The 20,472-nt window shown below is 39.0% G+C and overlaps 1 protein-coding gene across 1 annotated transcript in view; it reads left to right on the top strand.

The window, feature by feature from the left end:
- Positions 1-20,472, top strand: part of RET (ret proto-oncogene) — a 73,460-nt gene that overhangs the window by 49,998 nt on the left and 2,990 nt on the right. The window contains exons 7-18 of the mRNA XM_041474661.1: positions 164-422; positions 1,582-1,707; positions 2,486-2,596; positions 5,121-5,240; positions 5,865-6,121; positions 7,258-7,405; positions 10,584-10,691; positions 12,119-12,333; positions 12,434-12,556; positions 14,256-14,326; positions 18,217-18,354; positions 20,229-20,328. Of these exons, the coding sequence (XP_041330595.1) occupies positions 164-422; positions 1,582-1,707; positions 2,486-2,596; positions 5,121-5,240; positions 5,865-6,121; positions 7,258-7,405; positions 10,584-10,691; positions 12,119-12,333; positions 12,434-12,556; positions 14,256-14,326; positions 18,217-18,354; positions 20,229-20,328 (1,776 nt within the window). The remainder of the gene's footprint in view (positions 1-163; positions 423-1,581; positions 1,708-2,485; positions 2,597-5,120; positions 5,241-5,864; positions 6,122-7,257; positions 7,406-10,583; positions 10,692-12,118; positions 12,334-12,433; positions 12,557-14,255; positions 14,327-18,216; positions 18,355-20,228; positions 20,329-20,472) is intronic.

The following is a 20,472-nucleotide window of genomic DNA, read 5'->3' as shown; positions in this document are numbered from 1 at the left end:
CATTTGTAGGAAAATAACAAATCTGTAAACCCCAAATAAACACTGAATTTGGCAAGGTTATAGTATGTTCCATTTTATTTCAGATATTTTTGAGAAGCACCAAATATTTTTTCTGTAGAGTTTTGTTCCTGTCTGCAATTTCTTTGTTGGTGTTTGAGCCTAGGTAGGAAAGATCTGCATTGAAAACTGCATGAAATTCCGTGGTGTAAACATCACCTACAAGTTGCTGTCCCCCAACTCGAGCTGCTATCCTGTCAACATACTACAAGGCCGAGAGGACAAATTTGGGAGCCTCTATGTGAACGATTCCTCTGTGCTGCGCAGACCTGAATGCAAGGAAATACAGTACACTGTTCAAGCTACAGACAAGCAGAGCAGGAAACACACCAAAACCCTCCTCACTGTTGTCCTGGAAGGGACTCGTAAGTACCCCAATCAGAACAATTGTTTTATTTATTTATTAGCAAGCGTTACTGGTAGGAGGTGATGCATTAGCAGGCTGATCTGTAAAATGATGGCATTAACAATGAAAACGAGTCTGAGCTACAAGGTAATGGATCACAGAGTTTGGATTTTGAATTTTGATTTGTGCCTTCCTGTAGTAGCTATTTGTTTGAAGAACTAATGCACAGAAAAGGGAGATATCATATGCAATTCATGATGACCTTTGATTAAGAAGAATCTTCAGTGTGTGTGTCTCTATGTGTGACCTTTATTTTGTATTTCACATATTCCTGTGGAAGAAGAAAAAGGGTCTATAGGTGTATGTGTGTATATCTATCTAATTGAAGAAAGAACTATATGACCTAAGTATGTTTGTTCACTGATTTTTCTCCTCCCTTCTCTCTAAAATTTTTTAATAGTTTTCTTAGTATTCTTGTAGCAATCACACTGAATTCAAGTTCTTAAGGGCAGTGTGATGACCCACCCTTATTGGGAAGGAAGTTAAAAGTATCCTGTAACACCCACAGAGGAGGATTTCACTGGAAACATACTCATTTCTCTGCAAACTATATTTCATTTTATGCAAAATCATACAATTGTACCTAATTAACACCTCTGTTACACTTTATCAGTTCAGAACTCCTATGCCAAGAGCAAATGGGTTGAACAAAAAGAAACAAAAGCATGCAGTGGACTTTTCTTTTTGTACAAGCACCTCATATTGTATGAAAACACATAATTCCAGCTGGTGCTCTTTGGGTTACTACTGTGTTAGCCCAAGAACGAAGTATTTTCTCCTAATTAAACATTCTGTATGAAGATGTAAGTATTTGTGCTCTCCATTCTTCTGTTATCAGTATGTTTGCACATATCTGTAGTTCTAGGCAATGACAGTGTGCTGTGAAGCAGACACAGCCATGCCTTCATGATCTTGCTGTTCATCTTTTATTTCACAGAGAAGGAGCACCTGGGGTTTTCTTTAATTGTTCCCTAAATTTACTGATAATTGGGTCAGTCAGTTTTCAGTCTTTCACTGCTTTCTTCATCTGTCCTTCCTCTTTATCCCTAAAATGTTTTCCTGTTTTGAGCTGACCTGCTTGTGTGTTCATTTCCCTTGTCCTGAATTTTTTCCAACAGTTTTAAAAAAAGAAGAGGACTGCCCTGACTCTTGTGCTATAAGTAAGCACCGTGCTGAATGTGAAGAGTGTGGTGGCCTGGGAGTGCTAACAGGAAGATGCCAGTGGAGACAGGGGAGTGGGAAAGGTACATTTATGTTGTGTGAAGTCAAACTTCTGTTTAGTTGTAATGGTGCATTTGGGTTCCATAGATACAAATTGATTTATTCTGGCTGGAAAACATGGTATGGTAAACTACACAGAAGTTGGGGCTAAAAAAACACTCATAATACTCATATGAAGTATGCACTAAAAAGGAAAATCAGGTGAAGTTAGAAGGGCCATTCTTCACCTTGTCCCTGGTGATGCTGAACATGATACATAAACCAGCAGGAAGTGAACTGACCTTGCAGCAGTGTGGCTGGAGCAGGTGCACCCAGCAGAGAGTGAGTGTCTCTTTCTGTGGTCTGGAGCACAGATCTGACGGGTGACAGCACTTGTCTCTTCCAGAACAACAATTCTGTGTCGGTGCTTGATCCCTTCAAACTGCGTTAGTGTCGTACATTCTGTGCAACCACTTGTAACCCTCGGATTCAAGTGGGTGAAATTGTGTAGAGAAATCCTCAGATGGGAAAGCTGTTCTTCAGTCTCAAAGTGGTCAGCCAGCTCTTTTTCAAGCAGTGTTCACAGTAACTGCAAGTGACATGACCAGAGGGCTGTCAAAATCAGAAAATATAGCAAAAAAATAGTTTCTTCCATTTGCCTTTATTTGCTGTCTTGCGTGTTACTTTAGCAGGTATTTGTAGTCATAGATGTTCATTTTAAAAGGCACCATAACCTGTGGTTTGGAGTGTTAGTGTGCCCTGAGAAAATGCAATGAACTTTCCTTCTTTGTGGTATTAGTGCAGCTGTTTCTCTGTTAACAGGGATCACCACAAACTACTCCACGTGCACCCCGAGCATCAAGACTTGTCCGGATGGCATCTGTGATGTGGTGGAGGGCAAAGACCCGGCTGTGTGTCCCCAAGACTGCACAAGTAGGGAATGTTTTAGGATGGGCTTTTCTGTTACACCTCTGATGGCTTCTCAAATGTCGCTTTCCCAAGCGCAGATACTTTCACAAGCTTAGCATCTCTGCATTGTCACACTTGCATTTGAATCATACAATCAAGTTAAGGTTATGGGGACTAATCTTGACCTTTTTTGAGCCAGGCAGGTGACACCCATTGGCCGACTGATGGAGGGATAAGGTGTTCTCAGCAATTCCCATTCTGCTGCCTGGTCATTCACAGGTGGTGATTTTCAGTGGAGGTACTTGCTGAAGAGGTGTAGGTTCTAGGCACGTTAATGCCCCACTTCCCAGCTCAAGTATAGTGTGACAGGAGCCAGGCCTATTTGAGCTCCTGGTAAATAAGTGAGAAGAAACAAATTTAAAATAAATGTGTTTAGGAAAGAGCATCTGGGGAAATGTACCTGCCCTTTTTTGACAGGTGGCCATCAGAATGATCCAATGCCTTACCTATTTGAAGATCCAGGCAGATATCCATATGAGGAGAATTTATGAAGGAAGAATTGAAATGCATTTGTGTTGGATCTTTTTACTTGAGCATATATTTCTACACTCCACTCATATACCTGTGAATACCTGCAAGTTCACAACTCACTCTGAAGATATACAGGGTAGAAAAAACAGTGTAATTCTCTTGAGCAATTTCTATCTTCTGTGAGATGATAATTTTTAAGTGGATCTTTTTTATCTGACAGTCTAATTCAGGAATAAAGACACATTTCTTGAATGTTTCTTCTGACTCTGACATCATATACTTCAAGCTGAGGTTTTAAAATGGAGTGTTAGAAGAACTAGCATTGTCTTAAAGCCTGGAACTTAATGTTCTTCTATAAAGTTAATTACTAAAGAGGCTTCTTAGTATTTTACATACAAGAATGGATTGTGTATTGTAAATTAGTGTTATCAGAAAGATAATTATTTCATCAGAGTGTATAGGAACAATCCCTTAAGTGGGAGAAATGCTTGAAGGAAGTGCAAGTAACTTCTTTAATCATCTGAAAAGAATTCTTTATTGGTAATAATTGCAATAATTTGTCGTTTTAAAAGTGGAAATATTTGTGCCAGGGGCTACAATACCAAAATATGTACAACATATGCAACATCACATGTTTTGCTCAAAAGAATTATAGTCTTTCTGGATAATAAGCAGGCGAGTAGGACAAGTTTTCAGGATGTTATGCAAGCCCTTTTAACGCCTAAGTTGAATAATTGTGTACATGACTTGACACAATTGAGAACCTGGGCTGATGCCCAAAAGCAGTATACTCGCAGACAAAAAAATGAGTGTGTTCTGGGAGCTCAGAGCTCCAGGGGCACCATTTTATCAGCTTTTACTGGCACAGGACATTTCTTTGGAAATGGCAAACAATAAATAGGCCAAGATGTGTTAAGATCAAGGATGTTCTTTAGGTTGTGAAAATACTTATTTCTGTAATTCATTTGTCATTATGATGGCTATGTCCTTGAGTCCCAAAATTGCTTTCTCACAGTAACACTTTTAATATTACATTCAAGGGCACTCAGCTGAAGCAGCTGGTGCTGTGGCAGTGCCTATAGAATAGATAATTGCATTCTTACCAAGAGACTTTCAGTAAGCAACTGCTCAAGAACAGGTTAGGTAGGACTGGCTCATTCCCTGCTTCCATCTGCTGCCGGGTTGTCAAACATAGGCAGATATAGATAAATGCATATGATTTTCTGTGGCAAATGGAAACTTTATTTCATCACCTCTTCATGATGGAGGAAGTTGGCTGGAGAGAGGCAGGGAGGATAATGAGGAATTTTTGGGAATACCAGTGCTTTTAAGTGTCAGCTCAGAGGGCCGTGACTCAGCAGAGTCTCTTCCAAAATTAACCACCTGAGCTGCCTGTAAAATGCTCTTTGTGATTAAGGCAGTTTAGAGATGAAAATGTCACTGCTAACAGTCATTTTTATAACATACACAGAAAAAAAAATTATTTGGAAATGGAGTTGCTGTTACTCTACATGAAGAACCACTTGAAATCAAGAGCATGAGTTTCTGCAATTCTTTTAGTAATATTAAATAACGCATTTTTAGATAATGCAGTTCATTTTTTTAGAACTTGCACTAGGCTTTTACTCTTAGTGCTTTGACTAGACTGTCCTGTGACGTTTTGCAGAGGTGGTTAAGTGTTGTTATCTCCATGTGACAGTGGAACCAATGATACCTAGAACAGTATGCTGACTTTTCCAAGGTGTGGGGAAATCGGCATCAGAAGCAGGAACAGAACTCAAGAACAGCTAATGAGGACTAATGTTTAAGCAGTGCAAGGTCCTCCCATTTCTGGATCTCAGAAATTTCAGAATTTAGAGTCTTCTATCTCCCTCAGGAGTCCTTGTCATTATCCCTGCACTGTTCTCCCTGGTTAAATTTCAGATTCATACTGGGGTAAACCCATGGAAAACTGAGTCTTTTTATTTTCCCTTTACCTGCTTGTAAGAATCTTAGCCTGTTGTCTGTATTTGATTAGGTGGAAACATTATTGGTGGCCATGGGAAGGGCATTGGAAATCTTGGAATTAAGTCAGGACATGGGATTTGTTACTGCTTCCCAAGACAGAACTGTTATTGTGAGAAAGATGATATCAAAGGTAAGTCCATCTGCTGTTCTGATAGTAATTTTTTTCTCTGTATACATCATGTGTACATATAGAGTTGTCTACACTTGTGGCCATGTTAATAAGCCATATGTTTGGTCAAAGACTGCTAATAAAAAACTAGTGGGGAACTGGCACCTTAACATCCACTATGGAGCCTGACAATTTCCAAAATGGGTTACTTATAGCCTTGGCTAAGGAGTTTTTTATTCATTACTACTTGACAAACAAGTCAGTCATCCTTTGATTTCCAGCAGCATTTGCATTTCAGTGAGACTTACCTGATATTTGCAGAGGCAGCTAGGAGAATTAGAATAATGATTTCTATTACTTTCAAGTAATTCCAGCTCCCTGATAATTTCTGAAAAATCTCAGCTTCAAAATGTCAGAGATAACCATCACCCATGGTGTCAGGAGGATGAGTGCATTTTTTTTTTCCTTTGTTTAAACAGAAAAGCTTTGTGTGGCTGTTTCAAACCGAAAATGGATATTTAAAATAATTTTTACTTTGGCTAATAATAAACATAGCATGAAATAGTTTGCATCTTTAAAACTGAATTATTATGCAGAAGTAAGAGGCCACAAGGACGGTACTAAGAAGCTCTTCTTGGTCCACAGAGCAACTGTGTGATGACTTGTGCAAGACGGTGATCACAGGAGCAGTGGTGCTGTGCTTCGTCATCTCCGTGCTGGTTTCCTTCTACTGCATCCACCGGTACCACAAGAACTCCCCGAAGCCGCCCATCGCCTCCGCCGAGATGACGTTCCGGCGCCCCGCGCAGTCCTACCCCATCAGCTACTCCTCCAGCAACGTCCGCCGGCCCTCCCTGGACTCCATGGAGAACCAGGTGTCTGTGGACACCTTCAAAATACCAGTAAGCCTGATGCCATTTTGCTCTGTTTGAGTGTCAGCCTCGTTTGTGCATGCAGACAATGCTACAGGAATGCAGTCCATTCATGGAAACACCATTACCTTCAATACACCCATTACCTTCACTTTCATTGGAAATCATATCCACTGAAGATATTTCATGAGTAGTTGGGTAAACATTTTAATTTGCTGTATAAGGCCTGTATGTTCTTCCTTTTTTATGCTTTAATACATTGCAGCATTTTAGGTTAATTTAAGCCAGTGATTTTTACTGATGTAACTGCATCTTACAGTACTGTGGTTTTACTTTTAACGTTGTCCAGTAAAGCACCAATGATCAGCAGGTTTGTACTCTCTATGATGTGCCAAAGTACTACAACAAAGCTAAGTTTCACACATTACCAAAAAATCCCTCCTGAGATCTCTTCCTGATTTCTGATATACACACTGTAGATATCAGTTGATGTGGGAGTTTTACCCACATTTAAGGACTTTTGCCCAGTCATGCTGTAATACCTTTACTCTCCTTTTCCTGCTTTGAATTACACACTACCCAGGATTTCTGTGAGATGGGGTGTTTTCATGAGCCAGCGTGGTAGAGAAACGCTGCTGCTTTACTATGGCAACATCAGATCTGTTTGAGTGTTAGGCAATGAGGTTTTCACAGACCTTGTGCTCTGTTCGCTTTAGTTTCTTGTCTGGTTTGTACATCTGTCATAATTTTGCAACCTTAAAGCATATTAGCACTAATTTTCTAAGAGGATGATTGTTGTCTCTGATCAGTTCTTAAGGGAAAGCCTTATTCTGTGAGTAAAACTTCTCCATGAAAGTCACATGTTCATAGTTATTCTGAAAGCAAGCGTTTATCCATTATCACTTCATTTTTCATTTGTACCCAATTTCCCAGACCTGTAAATATAATCCATTATCCATAGACTACCTGTACAGCCTGTTTTGAAGGAGTTTTTTTCAGGTAAGGGAAAATACATTTGCAAAATATCTCAATACCCAGAAGCTTTTATAAGAACTCATTGATACTGATAAAAAGAGCAACCAAACACTGCACACTGAAGTGCACCTGTTCCTGGGAAAAGCTCCTTTCCTTGCCTCATCTCACAGGGTTTCTTTTCTCTCCTGCAGGAAGATCCAAAGTGGGAATTCCCTCGGAAGAACCTAGTTCTGGGCAAGACTCTTGGAGAAGGAGAATTCGGAAAGGTCGTCAAGGCGACAGCGTTCCGACTTAAGGGAAGGGCTGGCTATACCACAGTGGCAGTGAAAATGTTGAAAGGTACCTTCCCATCAGGGCTTGAAATGACTTGCAAACTATTTGTGGTAACCTCTGAATAGATTTGAAGAGGGGCTTATGTGAAAGCAAAAGGTCAGCAGTGAAAGCTAAAAACACAGCAGTGTCACAGCCTTTCTTTCTTCCAGTATTCTAATACTTTCTAGCAATCACAATCTGCAGATTTGTGACTTTAGCAGTTAGCATCACATTGATCCAAGTAAGTAATTCTAAATCATGATGTGCAAGGAGCCTCTGTCTTAACAAAGCAAATGTATTCAATTCTGTTTGGCATTGATGGGAATATTGCAAGGGTTTGTTAAAGCTTTCTGATTCTTTTCCTCTATCCAGTTCCCTTGGACAAAACCTTTTAAATAAATCATGTGATAATCATATGAAGAGATAGAACAGACCTGTTAACTTCCTCTCCTGATTGAGAATTTTGTCTAGTTTTATACTTTGTGATCTGCTTTTCAATCACTAGGATCTCTGTCAAAATGGCTTGAATAACCCAGTGCTGTCTCCTGCTGCCTTCAGTTTACCCTAAAACTTTAAACCTGTGGGGAACAAAGTATGCCTAGATAATGTTAAGATGATAATATGAGACCTTGCACTGAACCATTCACTGCTGCTTACGAGTAAAAGCTTGTCATTACGGGAAAATGATATTCTTCTTATTACCATTTCTGTTATATTCAAAGCACATTTGCTACTCCTTGAGAGGAAAGATGTTGCATATCCCACCCCTTTACCTAAGAAGTAAATGCATTATGCAGTGCATGCTTTCATTGCAAGAGGTTCAGGTCACATGGAGGAAGTCTAGGAACTAAGATTTTTTGGAAGTGAAGATTAATTAACTGTTACTTGTAATACTCAAGAAATTACCTGTATTGTATTACGTTGTCAGTACAGTAGGCACTAGTTCATCTCATGTTTATTTGTGTGCTCAGTGGCATTGCTTTTTCTAGCACATTTCATCAACATGTGACTGAGTTTAGACTCTAAGTCATAGTGGTAAAAATGTTGCTTTTACTTGCTGATGGTTTGACATTCAGTTTTTCCTATCTATGATGAAGGAAAGAATTGACCAAATTGACAATGGGAAGGAGTAAACCTTTATTTTAAGCACCTTATTTTAATAAATTGATCTGACATTTACAGTAATACTTTAGGCTCTAATGAATCCCTCTGTAATGTAAATTAAATTGCAGATAGTCACCTGAAATTCCATTTTCCAGCTTGGCTGTGGAGAGCATTTGTCATTCTGCAAATATTTATATGTTATTATTGGCTTAACTTTACTGTTCACACATGACAATTGAAGCATAAGGACGAGTGCATTAGCTTCAGTGGCCTTTGCAATGCTGCCAGGAAGGACAAAGGGCAGTTATTTTGGATCAGGCCAGCACCTCCCATTCTTTCCCTGTACCAGATGCAGAGCAGGTCATTTGTCCAAGTGTTGGGGACTGTTACACACTGAGTGATCTTTAAAGGGCAGTGCTAGGCTCACCTGTATGTTATTGCCTCTTACTGCACGAAAGAGATCTCCTGCCTGAGCTGGGTAGATGGGCACAGTCTGGCACAGTTGTGACAACTTGGTGTTAGGTACTGTGGAGGGATCAGGGAGCAATGAGCTGAGCCAGAATAGTCTTGGAGCTATGGATGGAGGTTTAAAGGAACAGATTGATAATTTTTTTTCAGCCCATTATTACCCCTTTTCTCATATGAATTAAATTTGATCTCCTGCCTGATATGAATGCCCTCATTACAATAAAATTAAAGGCGAAAACACCAACCAATACATAAATACAAATTATTTACAGTTTGTTAAAATGAGTGGCCTAAAGCTTTAGAGCTAAATGTCTCCATTTGAAGTTAGGTTTTTTTTGGTAGACAGACAGGCATGGTACATGGTTAACTTTGCTCTGTTCTGTTTGTTCACATCACACAGCTCCAGAGCTACAAAAATAAGACTTTTCTTACAAGCATTAAGCTGACATTCTTGATTTTTGCTTTCATAAATATGTACTTTTTGTAGTCTTTACCAGTATTGAGAGACCAGCTGATATTGTTCTCCCTGCAGTGGAAGATTCTGTACTCCGAGTGCAGATTCAGACAACAGGATAATATGAGGCAGATACAAACATGTAGCTCTGATACAAACATAACAGTAGAACAGAATAACTGTTTTTGTACGGAGGGCAAACTGGTCACACGTGAATGGGCAAATAAATCCTTTGGTGATCACAGCCTTTATGAAAAAAGCACACAGTACAGTACCAAAGAGCAGAAGCCAGGCTTGTTTTTATTATCCTTAAATCAGGATGAACACATCCTTGTCAATGCCCAGTAATGACACTGGAGGAACTCTCCACGCCAGTTCTGTGTGTCAGAGAGATTAAGGATGAGGAAGAAGAAGGTTTGTCTCTGACCTATGGTGTGTTTATGACTAGGGATCTCCTTCAAGCCCCAGTGCCCTCAAAGAGGAAGTTTGTCAGTCTGAAGAATTCTGCAAAAAGGCAAAACACTTGAAAGGCTAAGAAAGCCTGCTGGGGCCATATGTTGCCACATGATTCTCACTGACATCAGTGAAGTCCTGCATACGTGTCCCCCAGTAAAATCCGTTTGTACTGTACATTTAACTTCTGAACTCTAAATCTGGATGCGTGCTACAAGAGTAAGCCAGTAGATTAGTGGATTTTTACTCTGTTGGAAAAGGTATTTAGGAGAAGAAGTGAGTGAGTCTATTTTTGTTTGATCTGCGTGAGAGCTTGGCTTTCATATGCTTCTGGAGCTTTTATTGCACTGATTTACCCTAAGAAGTTGCTTTAGAACACCAGAAAAGGTCTGTAATAATTTCATGGCATCTTTAAGACATTACAGACTCTGCTCCTGATTCTTGCCTGACCTCCTTGTTGTGCAGTCATTAGTATCAGGGCAGAGCAATGCCTAGAGCAGGCTGCTACCAAGCCAGAGCAGCAGCAGTCACGTTCACTTGGTTCTGATGTGAATGGCTGCAGGACACCGGAGATGGGAAAATTTCTCTCCTGTGGGGAAGTACAGAGTTTTCCAACCTCTTGCTAACTCCGGGAGAGATGGCAGATCTCATATTTCAGACTGTACATAGAGAACTCTTGAGTGATGCTTTCCTAACCAAAACTGTGTGTTTGGTCACTTCCTGCAGAAAATGCTTCCCAGAGTGAGCTGCGAGATCTCCTGTCAGAGTTCAACCTTCTGAAACAAGTCAACCATCCTCATGTCATCAAACTTTATGGAGCCTGCAGTCAAGATGGTAAATACTAAAAGCTTGTTACTAAGAGGAAACCATCCAGAAAGGAAATAAAATGCAGTTTGTTGCTGGATTTCAGCAACTGCTTGATAATTGCTGAGCATCCTTTAAATTTGCTGTTGGATGAAAAAAGAGGGATATATTAAAAAAGTACTTGAAAGAAAAGGGAAATACTAATTCAGTGTAACTAAAAATTCTTCCTGGGGTTTTCATCAATGCACATTTTGATTCTGAAGCTATTTTAAATTAACAAGTCTCCTACAAATTCTCTTCCAATCAATATATACTTTTATATTATGTTAATAATCAGGGTTATCAAATATGAGTTATATGTCAAGTTTAATTGAGTTTTCATTATTGTTGTTATTATTTATCCTAAAACAATGTAAATAGACAACTACAACCATATGTAGACAAAGATAGCTGCATAGTTAGGTTGATATCGAGTTTTCTTCCACTGTCTCAAAACTGTTGAAAACTCCCTCTGGCTATTATTTCAAGGGGTAAAATCTGCAGACACATGTATTATAAATTGCCAGTGAAGCGAAATTTGTTGTGCATAGGAATTGCTCATTTTAAGTGAAGTGGCACGGCTACATTCTCTTCCTTTGCATCTGCAGTTGTGCAGCCTAAAATCACAGCATGGATTCTGCTACCTTGGACAAAGCCTTGCCTTCTTTGCCAACCCAGTTCTGTAGCAAATGTCACTTTTTAGTTGTAGACAGAGAATGTAATTCAGGAGTGAGTCATCTCTGAGTCTTAGTAAGGTAATGAACCAGTGGGGCGGGTTAGTTTTTTTTTCTTTTCAGTACAATGTATTTTTCATCCCAAAGGAAGTGAAATGTTTATGAGTCACAGGCTTTTAATGAATATCAAGTTAATTCATTAGTGTATGAGGTAGGAGCACTTTGATACAGCAAACAAATGTATTTATCTTTAGGTAGGTATTATTGAGTAGGTATTATTCATGTGGGTAATGGGGAGGAGAAATTAATGGATTGTAATGCCAGAATGTTTCTAAGTTTTATCAAAAGGCACCTTAAACACAGTGCTGGAATTAGCAGGTGATTTGAGATCAGTATCACAAGCTCAATAAGATTATTTTAATTTTTAAGTTTCTCTAAATTAGGCTGTTTTACAGATCGAGTTTGTATGAAGGTTGTCTGGTTTTTTGGTCTCAGACTATCTAGATGAGGGATTACAGGCAAGAGCCAGCATTCTGCTTTGATTTAGCCTGAAACTCATTCTCTTTGCATAGAGGATCTAAGCTAAAAATACTCTTATTTCATGGCTGACTCAGTGCTTTTTACGTAAAGGGCAGAGGTGTCTGGAGCCTCTGACTGTTCAAAACAGTGTGCTGATTAGAAGAGACTTGTTTGAAAAAAAACCCAAATGAATTGTTTATTGACCTGTGCATTTGTTTATTTCAGGCCCTCTGTATTTAATTGTGGAATATGCCAAATACGGCTCCTTGCGCAGTTTCCTCAGGGAAAGTCGAAAAGTTGGCCCGAGCTACGTGGGCAGTGATGGCAACAGAAATTCCAGTTACTTGGATAACCCTGATGAGAGAGCCTTAACCATGGGAGACCTGATATCATTTGCGTGGCAGATCTCCCGAGGGATGCAGTACCTTGCAGAAATGAAGGTAGGGCAGGCAGGGGTGATCTCAGTGTGTGACAGATGTGGAGCAAGGAGCTGGTTCCTCCACCAGAAGCATAAACACTCCTGTTGTTTCCTTCCAAAAGCTGGTGCATCGGGATTTAGCAGCCAGGAACGTGTTGGTGGCAGAAGGACGTAAAATGAAGATTTCTGATTTTGGCCTCTCACGTGATGTGTATGAAGAAGATTCCTATGTAAAGAGGAGCAAGGTACAGTGTGTTTTAAAAGCAGTAGTGGAAATTATTGCCTGATCAAGGAAATTAATTTATACTGTGGCACTTGAGCATGGATAAAAAGGAAAGTGGCTTATTTTTATTAAGATAATTATTTTAAGGAAATAAAAATGACAGTGGAGCAAAATCATGAGCTTAACCAGTGGGATAGAAATACTTACATATATGTAAAATATGTATCATCTTTAAGTAACTATTGCCTCTTCCACTCCTCATTTATCCAGTCCTCTCATTCCACTCCTTATTTATCCAGTTCCTTATCAAACTGCATGAGAACACAAACAAAAAAAACCCATCTTTTTTCTTTCATCCAGTCCTTATCAAACTGCATGAGAACACAAAAAAAAACCCCATCTTTTTTCTTTCTCTCTTCCTATTTATAATTTTAAAAATCAACTAAAAATATGAAAGAGCTGAAGAATATATAGACAACTTAGATCAAGTTCCACACAACTTCCACAAGTCAGTCCTGGGCTAGACTGTGATGTTCGTGAGCACAGCTTCCCACTGACTGTGTCAAATGAGCAGTGGTGGTTCAGTTCCATCTCTTGCTTAATATGAAGGAGCTGCCAAGAGAATTTTTTTGCATGTGAAAATGTTAAAATTTTATGAGAAGATTTCCATAAATACTGTGAATTTTTAGTTTAGCTTTCTCTGTTTTTAAGGGCCAGTTTGTGTGAATGTTGCGTAAGTCAAAATGAGTTGTGAAGGAAAAAAAAACTTCTAGAAGGCCTGATATTATGTAAAAGGGCATTGCCATATTCATTTAGCTGTCTTGTGATGGCTGTGTTTTTACATTAATTTGTTGCTCTGTATTTTAAGAGTAATGCATTTACATAAAGGCAGTTTGGCAATTTAGTTTTGTTTGGTGGAGCATGATGTACTGAGAGTGGATATTTGCTCTCTACTTCTGAGACACTCATCACTGTAGTATTATTCTGAGCCTAACAAGCATCTGTCTGCTTGGGTGAGGAGACAGGGAAGAGAAGAATTTGAGAAGGAAGAGGAAGTTTCAAATCCTGCAGAAATACTTTTTACATCGATATATATGGATTTCATGAGAATGAGAAAGCATAGGAATGCTAATCATACTGTGAAGGTTATGAAACGTCTTGGAAATTTTGCATACCTAGACTTTCATGAATATTTGGGGTGGATTACTCAGATTTTCCCAGTGAATTTCTGCCAGTGAAAAATAGCAACTTGTAGATACCACTTAGAAACTTGTAACCAAATATGATTGTCCAGGTTCAGTTCTGAAACCAGAGGTATCTGTAACATTCAGGTGCTTCTATTTATGCATCATCCCTGGTATAAATGAAATAGTTCTTCCTCTTTAACCGTCATTCCTTATCACTTTTGCATCTGCACATTTTCAAAGCTCTTTGTTAAGAGTTGAGTTTATCTGAATTAGACTGGTGACCACCTGCAAAAAGCCACACCAGTTCATTGCACATAATTGGATTGCTAAGTGTGTGAGAAGACATGAACTAGTTTGTTTAAAAACTCTTAAAATTATTCTCCTCACTGTTTTTCTTATGAAATGCCAAATCATAAGTGCATTGGCAAGTGCTGTAGTATGGACAGACTCTGTCTTACTATTTTGAAAAGAAATGCCATGTTTTTTCACTTGGAAACTTATTTTTCTGACCATTACTGCTTTTTTACCTCCTAGGGTCGGATCCCTGTGAAATGGATGGCCATAGAGTCACTGTTTGACCATATCTACACAACACAAAGTGATGTGTAAGTGTAAATTCTTGAGTGCTTTCTGGTTTGTGTGCTTGTTTACGGACCTGGGGAGGGAGCACAGCAGGATGTGTAGGAGCCAAAGCCATTACTCTTGCAAAGAAATATGAAGGAAGTCTGGATGGCACCATCAACTGGCAGTGATGCCCAAGATTTTTGCTGTTGAATTAAATCTGAATAAAATATTAACAGAACTATTTATGTACATAATTCTTGTTGAAATCAGCAAGGGTTGGAGCTGTTCATGTGACATGATTGACTTTGTATATAGACATGAGTTAGTAGAGTTTGCTGCAGATAATGGTCATACCTGAACCTCTCTATTCTGTTCATCACTTGTTTGTAACACTAAGTGGCAGGTGAGGGATGGAGTGGAGGAAAGGAAGGGGAATTTAATGCCTGACCTCTCTCCTGTTGAAATCAATGACAGAACTCCAGTCAGCTCAGTCCAGTTTCAGTGCCAAGATACAAGCTTAATTTCATGATTAGGGAAACAGAGACCCTGAAGATGGATATGCTGGAATCTCCATCTGTGATGAAGAGGAGGCAAAGCAACCACAGCTAAATTATCCCTATGTCTGATAAGCTTGGGCCAGGCAGAAGAGTGTTTGTAGACATTTTTAATTCAGGATCAGATGCTTTTCATTTCTTTCTCTGTGGGGTGAATGATGCTTGTGACTAGTCACCAGGCAGACTCTAAAGCTAAAGATTATTTATTTAGGAGAAAAACCTCTTAAGGATTGTAAAAGCAGCAGTACATAGGCCTGATTTTCTGCTAGGTAGCATCTTGATACTTTCTAAGTTTGCCTTGAAAGAGAGCATCTGACCAAAGTAATGTTTGGGTTACACTCAAATGAAGTAACACGCCAGTTTGGATGGCATTGCACTTTGAGGGGAAAAACATTTTGATAATAGCAGGATGTCAAAATATACACCTTTAGATTTGTACTTCTAAAATTCTTACCATTCACTTTTTATTCTTCTCTCTGCAGATCAGAGCAGTTTTAGTGAAATAAAATACTTTGCGTGCCTTGGAAATTCCTTACAAAGTGAATTTCCAAAGTATTTTCCTTTACTTTGTATCCATTGGAGTAAGAAAAGGAAAGAGTAGGGATAATTCTTGAGAGAATGTCACTTTTACTTAGGTCAGCATTCAGGTTTTTCTGGGTCTCTTTTAATCCTCCTCAGAGCACCCGTTGTGCTGACTTGCTTCTCTAAAATTACTTTTCCCAAAGAATCGTTAAAATTCCTTTAAAAACTTCTAAGCGTATTTTTAATTTCTTCAGTTTTGTCACTGTGGTTTGGGTCCAGAACAGATTGTGTTGTCATGTAACTGCCTCTTCTTTGATTGCTGATGGATCATCTGGATCCAATAGCATTCCTCCCATTCCGTTTTCCTGATGGGTGCTATTAAGTAAGCCCAGGAGCGTGTTTCCTGTCAGTGGGATCCAGCACCATGCAGAGATCACCCAGCTGGCATCAAGCAAGCCAGCTCAGAGCCCTGTGCAGCACAATGGGCTAGTGCTGTGTCGCTTCCCTGCTTCCCAGGGCTGGCTTAGGATCTCCATGCAGAGCTGTGCTGGTTGCCCAGCTTTCCTGGAGGTGCCTCAGCAGCACAGCGTTGTGCTGTGCGCCTCTGCTCCCATGTGGTGCCTGAAAGGCTCCAGGTGTCTGCTGTGCTTACACTGTGCCTTTGTCTCACTGTTGGCTCACCTTTGCTGTGTCATTGTACATGAAATAATCCAGGAGTGCTGTACAGCAGCTCCTAATTTAGCCAGGTTCCTGCAGAGCAGAACCGAGACACACACCACACACCCAGAGCTGCAGAGCAAGTCCTCTCCAGCACCAGGTTCCATGATGGCATTTCAGAGCAGCAGACTGATCAGTGAAGTACTCCTTTTGCTACATTGATTGATGCTTTAGATAATTGCACTCACTGAAAATACTATTTTATGGATATTCTCTGTTGTTTGTGGTGATGCAGTTATATTTTATGTGAACATATTACTCTACAACCATTCCAATATTCCCTTTTTTCTGATACTCTGTTTCTATTTTCCACCCTGTTCCTTCTCAAGCTGTTCTGTATAGTTAGTGGTTAGCAGAGTTTAATAACAGTACCACTTGCCAGCATTTACAAAAACTCCATTTTTGCTTCAGAGGTCTATGACATCAGTGGAAAGCTAACCTACTATCTTCTTCTTCACATACTTTTCTTTCCTGGCTTTTTGTGATCATGTTTTTATTCCGTAATAAACCTTACACAGTGGGAAATTCTCCATCTCTCATTTCTCCTCCTGTAGTACTTAATGTAGTACTTAACAGTCTGAAAGTACTGCAGCATTCTACAGTATTCTATTCTAATATGTTCACTTACTGAACAGCTTCAGTTAAGAAATTGTTCATCTGATCCCTCCTTCCATATTCTGGAAAATTCCTCCTGAGCAGAAGTGGATTTTAGAAATAAAATCTGCCATGCTCCAAAGTTTATTTGAATTAATCATGGACAGAATTGTAACCTGATGGCAGAGTGTAATTGGCTTCAAAAAGGGTATGAGGAGAAATATTAATAAAGTATATGAAAATGCTATAAATATTCATAAGCTTTCAAGAATGTGCAAAGTGATTAAAAATTAATTCAGTGAATGGCATTAGGCAGAAGAATGGCAGCATACCACCTGGGACCATGTGAGAGTCACTTTGACTTCTCTGACAATTTGGGAAGTTTTATTTCTGTACCTTTGGGGTTACTTTTGTTCTTTAAAATGTGAGAAGCGCAGGTGGAAGGGAGTCAGACAGGAGGTGAGGTATTTGTTTAACATTTGGAGATGGAATTTTCATAGGGAATTAGACATGATTGTTTGGTTTGGCAGTAGGTGTCTAACACTTCTTAAAATTTTCTTTAAAATGGAGTTTACAGAGCAATTGCCCAAAGCTAGCATTTTCATAAATTGTATGCAATTTTGCTTCCAGATGCATCCCATTGAGCAGCCCCAGTGTTGGCTGGTCTCCTTCCTTTCAAACATCCAGATTTTGTCAGTTGTCAGTTGAGCAGATTCAGGGTGAATTGTAGCTTCTTTGTGTCTCAAAAAGCCTTTCAGTAAGAAAAGAAAAACATTCTTGCCTCCTTTCTTCTGGCTTGCTCTCCAGAAATGGACTAATTTATCTAAATATTTCTCACCCATTATGCAAGGTCTTTTTGTTTGAGCTCAGCAGTAAAGTAGGTTTAAAAATTCACTATTTCTTCTGTTTATTTCAGAAAATGGTTTCTTCTGTTCTGTGTCAAAGTTCATTTTAGGCATTTGGTATTTCCAGAGGAAATTCTTTCCTCTTCTTTCATCAACTCTAAGAAGACAGTTAAGTCCTGAATCACTGAAATGGCCCAAGAGACCAGCTGAAATCAAAGGTGTTACTTACGATTTAAATAAACACATTGTGTTGTCTCATAGTCAAGACAGCAAACCAGTCCTGGGGTAACTCTGTAAATTGAATTTAGAGTTATTTCTGAATACAAGAGCTAATTAGGGAGGTTAGACTGCTGCAGGAGCCCTGTGCAGCAGAGGAGCAAGTCTTTGGGCTGGGCCACCAGGGGAAGGACTTCCTCTTTCTGCTGTCTAGAGAAGATGGATCTTCCCAGGGTATAATTAGCTTTTGTCAATGGATAAAAGAGGTAACTGTTTTCTCTGCTGTCTTGGTTGCTAACCTTTTCAATGAACAGTATTTGGGAACACAGATGGCCCTGCTTGCATCTAAGCAACTGCTCTGGCGTGAGGTGTCTTGAGTTTTGTTGGGTTCTGAAAATACTAGAAGGAGATTTGTTGTGTAAATGCCACACTAAGCTGGTGAAACCTACCACTCTATATAAAAGCTCATTTTGTCTTTTTCAGATGGTCATTTGGAGTTCTGCTGTGGGAGATTGTTACTTTAGGAGGCAATCCTTACCCAGGCATTGCTCCTGAAAGACTCTTTAACCTTCTAAAAACAGGCTATAGAATGGAGAGACCAGAAAACTGCAGTGAAGAAATGTGAGTAACTCTTGATCTGATTAGATTCAGAAAACATTAGTAAATATACTTGAAAAAAAAAGATTTAAATAAATACCTCTTAAATACTATTCTGTATTTCATAGAGATATAGTCAAAATATGTAGTGCTTTAAAGAATGTCATGAAATTAGTGAACAGTAAAGTGAGGGAGAAAAATTGACCACAGAATGCCTACAGCTATATCCAAACCATTTGTAGGGTATTGAGTAACATGCTTGCAAACAATTAGAGTTTGTACATACAAAACTTCTGAGGGTGGGGGAAGGAGGAAACTTCCATAAAGCACAGTGGTAGCTGAAATATTCAAGAAAATGTCATAGTACTTTCTGCAACTGAAACAGATATTCCATGCACAGTCATTATCTATAAGTTGTGGCATTCCAGAAGAAAAATGGTATCTTGGCCCAGAGATCTACACCCTTGAAGATAAAAATTTCCTGTGACTTGATAAGCCCATGGCTTTGGAGACAGTTCATAATTTGTTAGCTGATTTATTAAAACACAGTCAATGTGAAGTATCTGTTGTCTGTGATCTTCCATGGCATTTGGAGATGATTTTATGTTCAGCCTGCAAATCTGATGTTGCAGTCTTTTGAAAGTTCCCAAGCTTTAATCATTGTGACCACTCTTTTGACTGATTCTCAGTTGGAAGGGTGCTTTGACCACATCTGGGCTGAGAAAAAAAGGTTTAAATAAATAATAGTTTAAATAATAGTTTTTTTAACATACAGAATAAAACATTAAGTATTTCCAAATTTAGGGCAGTGTAGCAGTTTACAAGAATGATTGGCAAATATCATCTAAGGAATGTATAATACTAATTCTTTATTTGTTTCATCTCAGTGAGGAATACTCATTCCACAAACATGTTATGTCATTGATAATTATTAGTTTAGGCAAGCTGACCACATCTGAGTTTCTGGGATTTTTTAATTGAAGCGAAATCATGGTTTTCTGACTTTTTTTGGATTTTCTTCTGTTTTACGCTGAAATTTTTCTGACAGCTTGTGAAAGCCCACTTTAAGGACCATTTTTCTCAAATTGCATTCTCTCTTGTATGCAGTCAAGTATGAGAGGGATCATGGATGAAGGCATAAAATGCAGTGCTTTTCAGTAGCTTCCTGTAGTTCTCATAAGCCACTGTTTCCACCATTAGAGCACTTATGTGGACAGATCACTCAGTCCTGAGAACAGCTGAGCTAGAAAAACAACGTGAGTGGCACAGGTTGGAGAGTCAGGCTTCCAGAACTTGCCAATGTCCATCTGGTAGTCACTCAGCTATAAAACTTGAATTTTTTTCCCTTTCCTTTCCACACTCTATGCTATAGAAGGCAGTTAAAGAAAGAATAAATACAGGTTTAATCAAAAGAACAATAATAGAAGTAATCAAAAGAACATTAGTTACTGCAAATAGTCTTATGCTAGGCTTTGCTTTAAAGAGAAGTTTACAGAAACTTAAGAATTTGAACAAATGAAAACCAAAATTCTGCTTTTTGATATAACAGCAGAGTTTTTCAGTTTGACACACAAATTTCTTCAGTGTCATATACAAAGTGAACTAGCAGTCTGGCATGCTGCCCTACATTTGAGAAAGTGAAACCTGAGACTCTAGTCCTTCAAGGACAGCCAAGTGCATCATCATTTAAACTCATGGAGACTCTTGAACATAAAAGCCCATTGTTGTGAGTGTCAGTTGTTAATTCCAGGGAACATTTAGCAGCACTCACAACAGAGATTGATGTACTTGTGGATGGCCTTCATGCCACAGTTAAGTTCAGTGCTGTAAATCATTAGAGCAGAAGCATGGCCCATTTCTAACAGTTTGGGGTTTTTTCACCCTGTGATGGGTCCCAGGTACAACCTCATGTTGCGCTGTTGGAAGCAAGAAGCTGATAAAAGACCAACATTTACTGAGATCAGCAAGGAACTAGAGAAGATGATGGTGAAGAGTAGGGTAAGTGTGGAAAGCATGGATTTTGAAAGTTTTTGTGGTCTTCTGAGTTTGAATATACAGAAATAATTACTTTTTAGTTTTATTTTAAAGCAGGGTAACTTACTTTTCATCAAATCTTGAAGCATTTACATATCTGCTTTCTTC

Source organism: Pyrgilauda ruficollis, unplaced genomic scaffold (genome assembly GCF_017590135.1).
Source record: "Pyrgilauda ruficollis isolate IOZ18807 unplaced genomic scaffold, ASM1759013v1 scaffold11, whole genome shotgun sequence".
Taxonomy (NCBI): domain Eukaryota; kingdom Metazoa; phylum Chordata; class Aves; order Passeriformes; family Passeridae; genus Pyrgilauda; species Pyrgilauda ruficollis.
The sequence above is the reverse complement of the archived record's forward strand: the minus strand, read 5'-3'. Positions and strand labels throughout refer to the sequence as shown.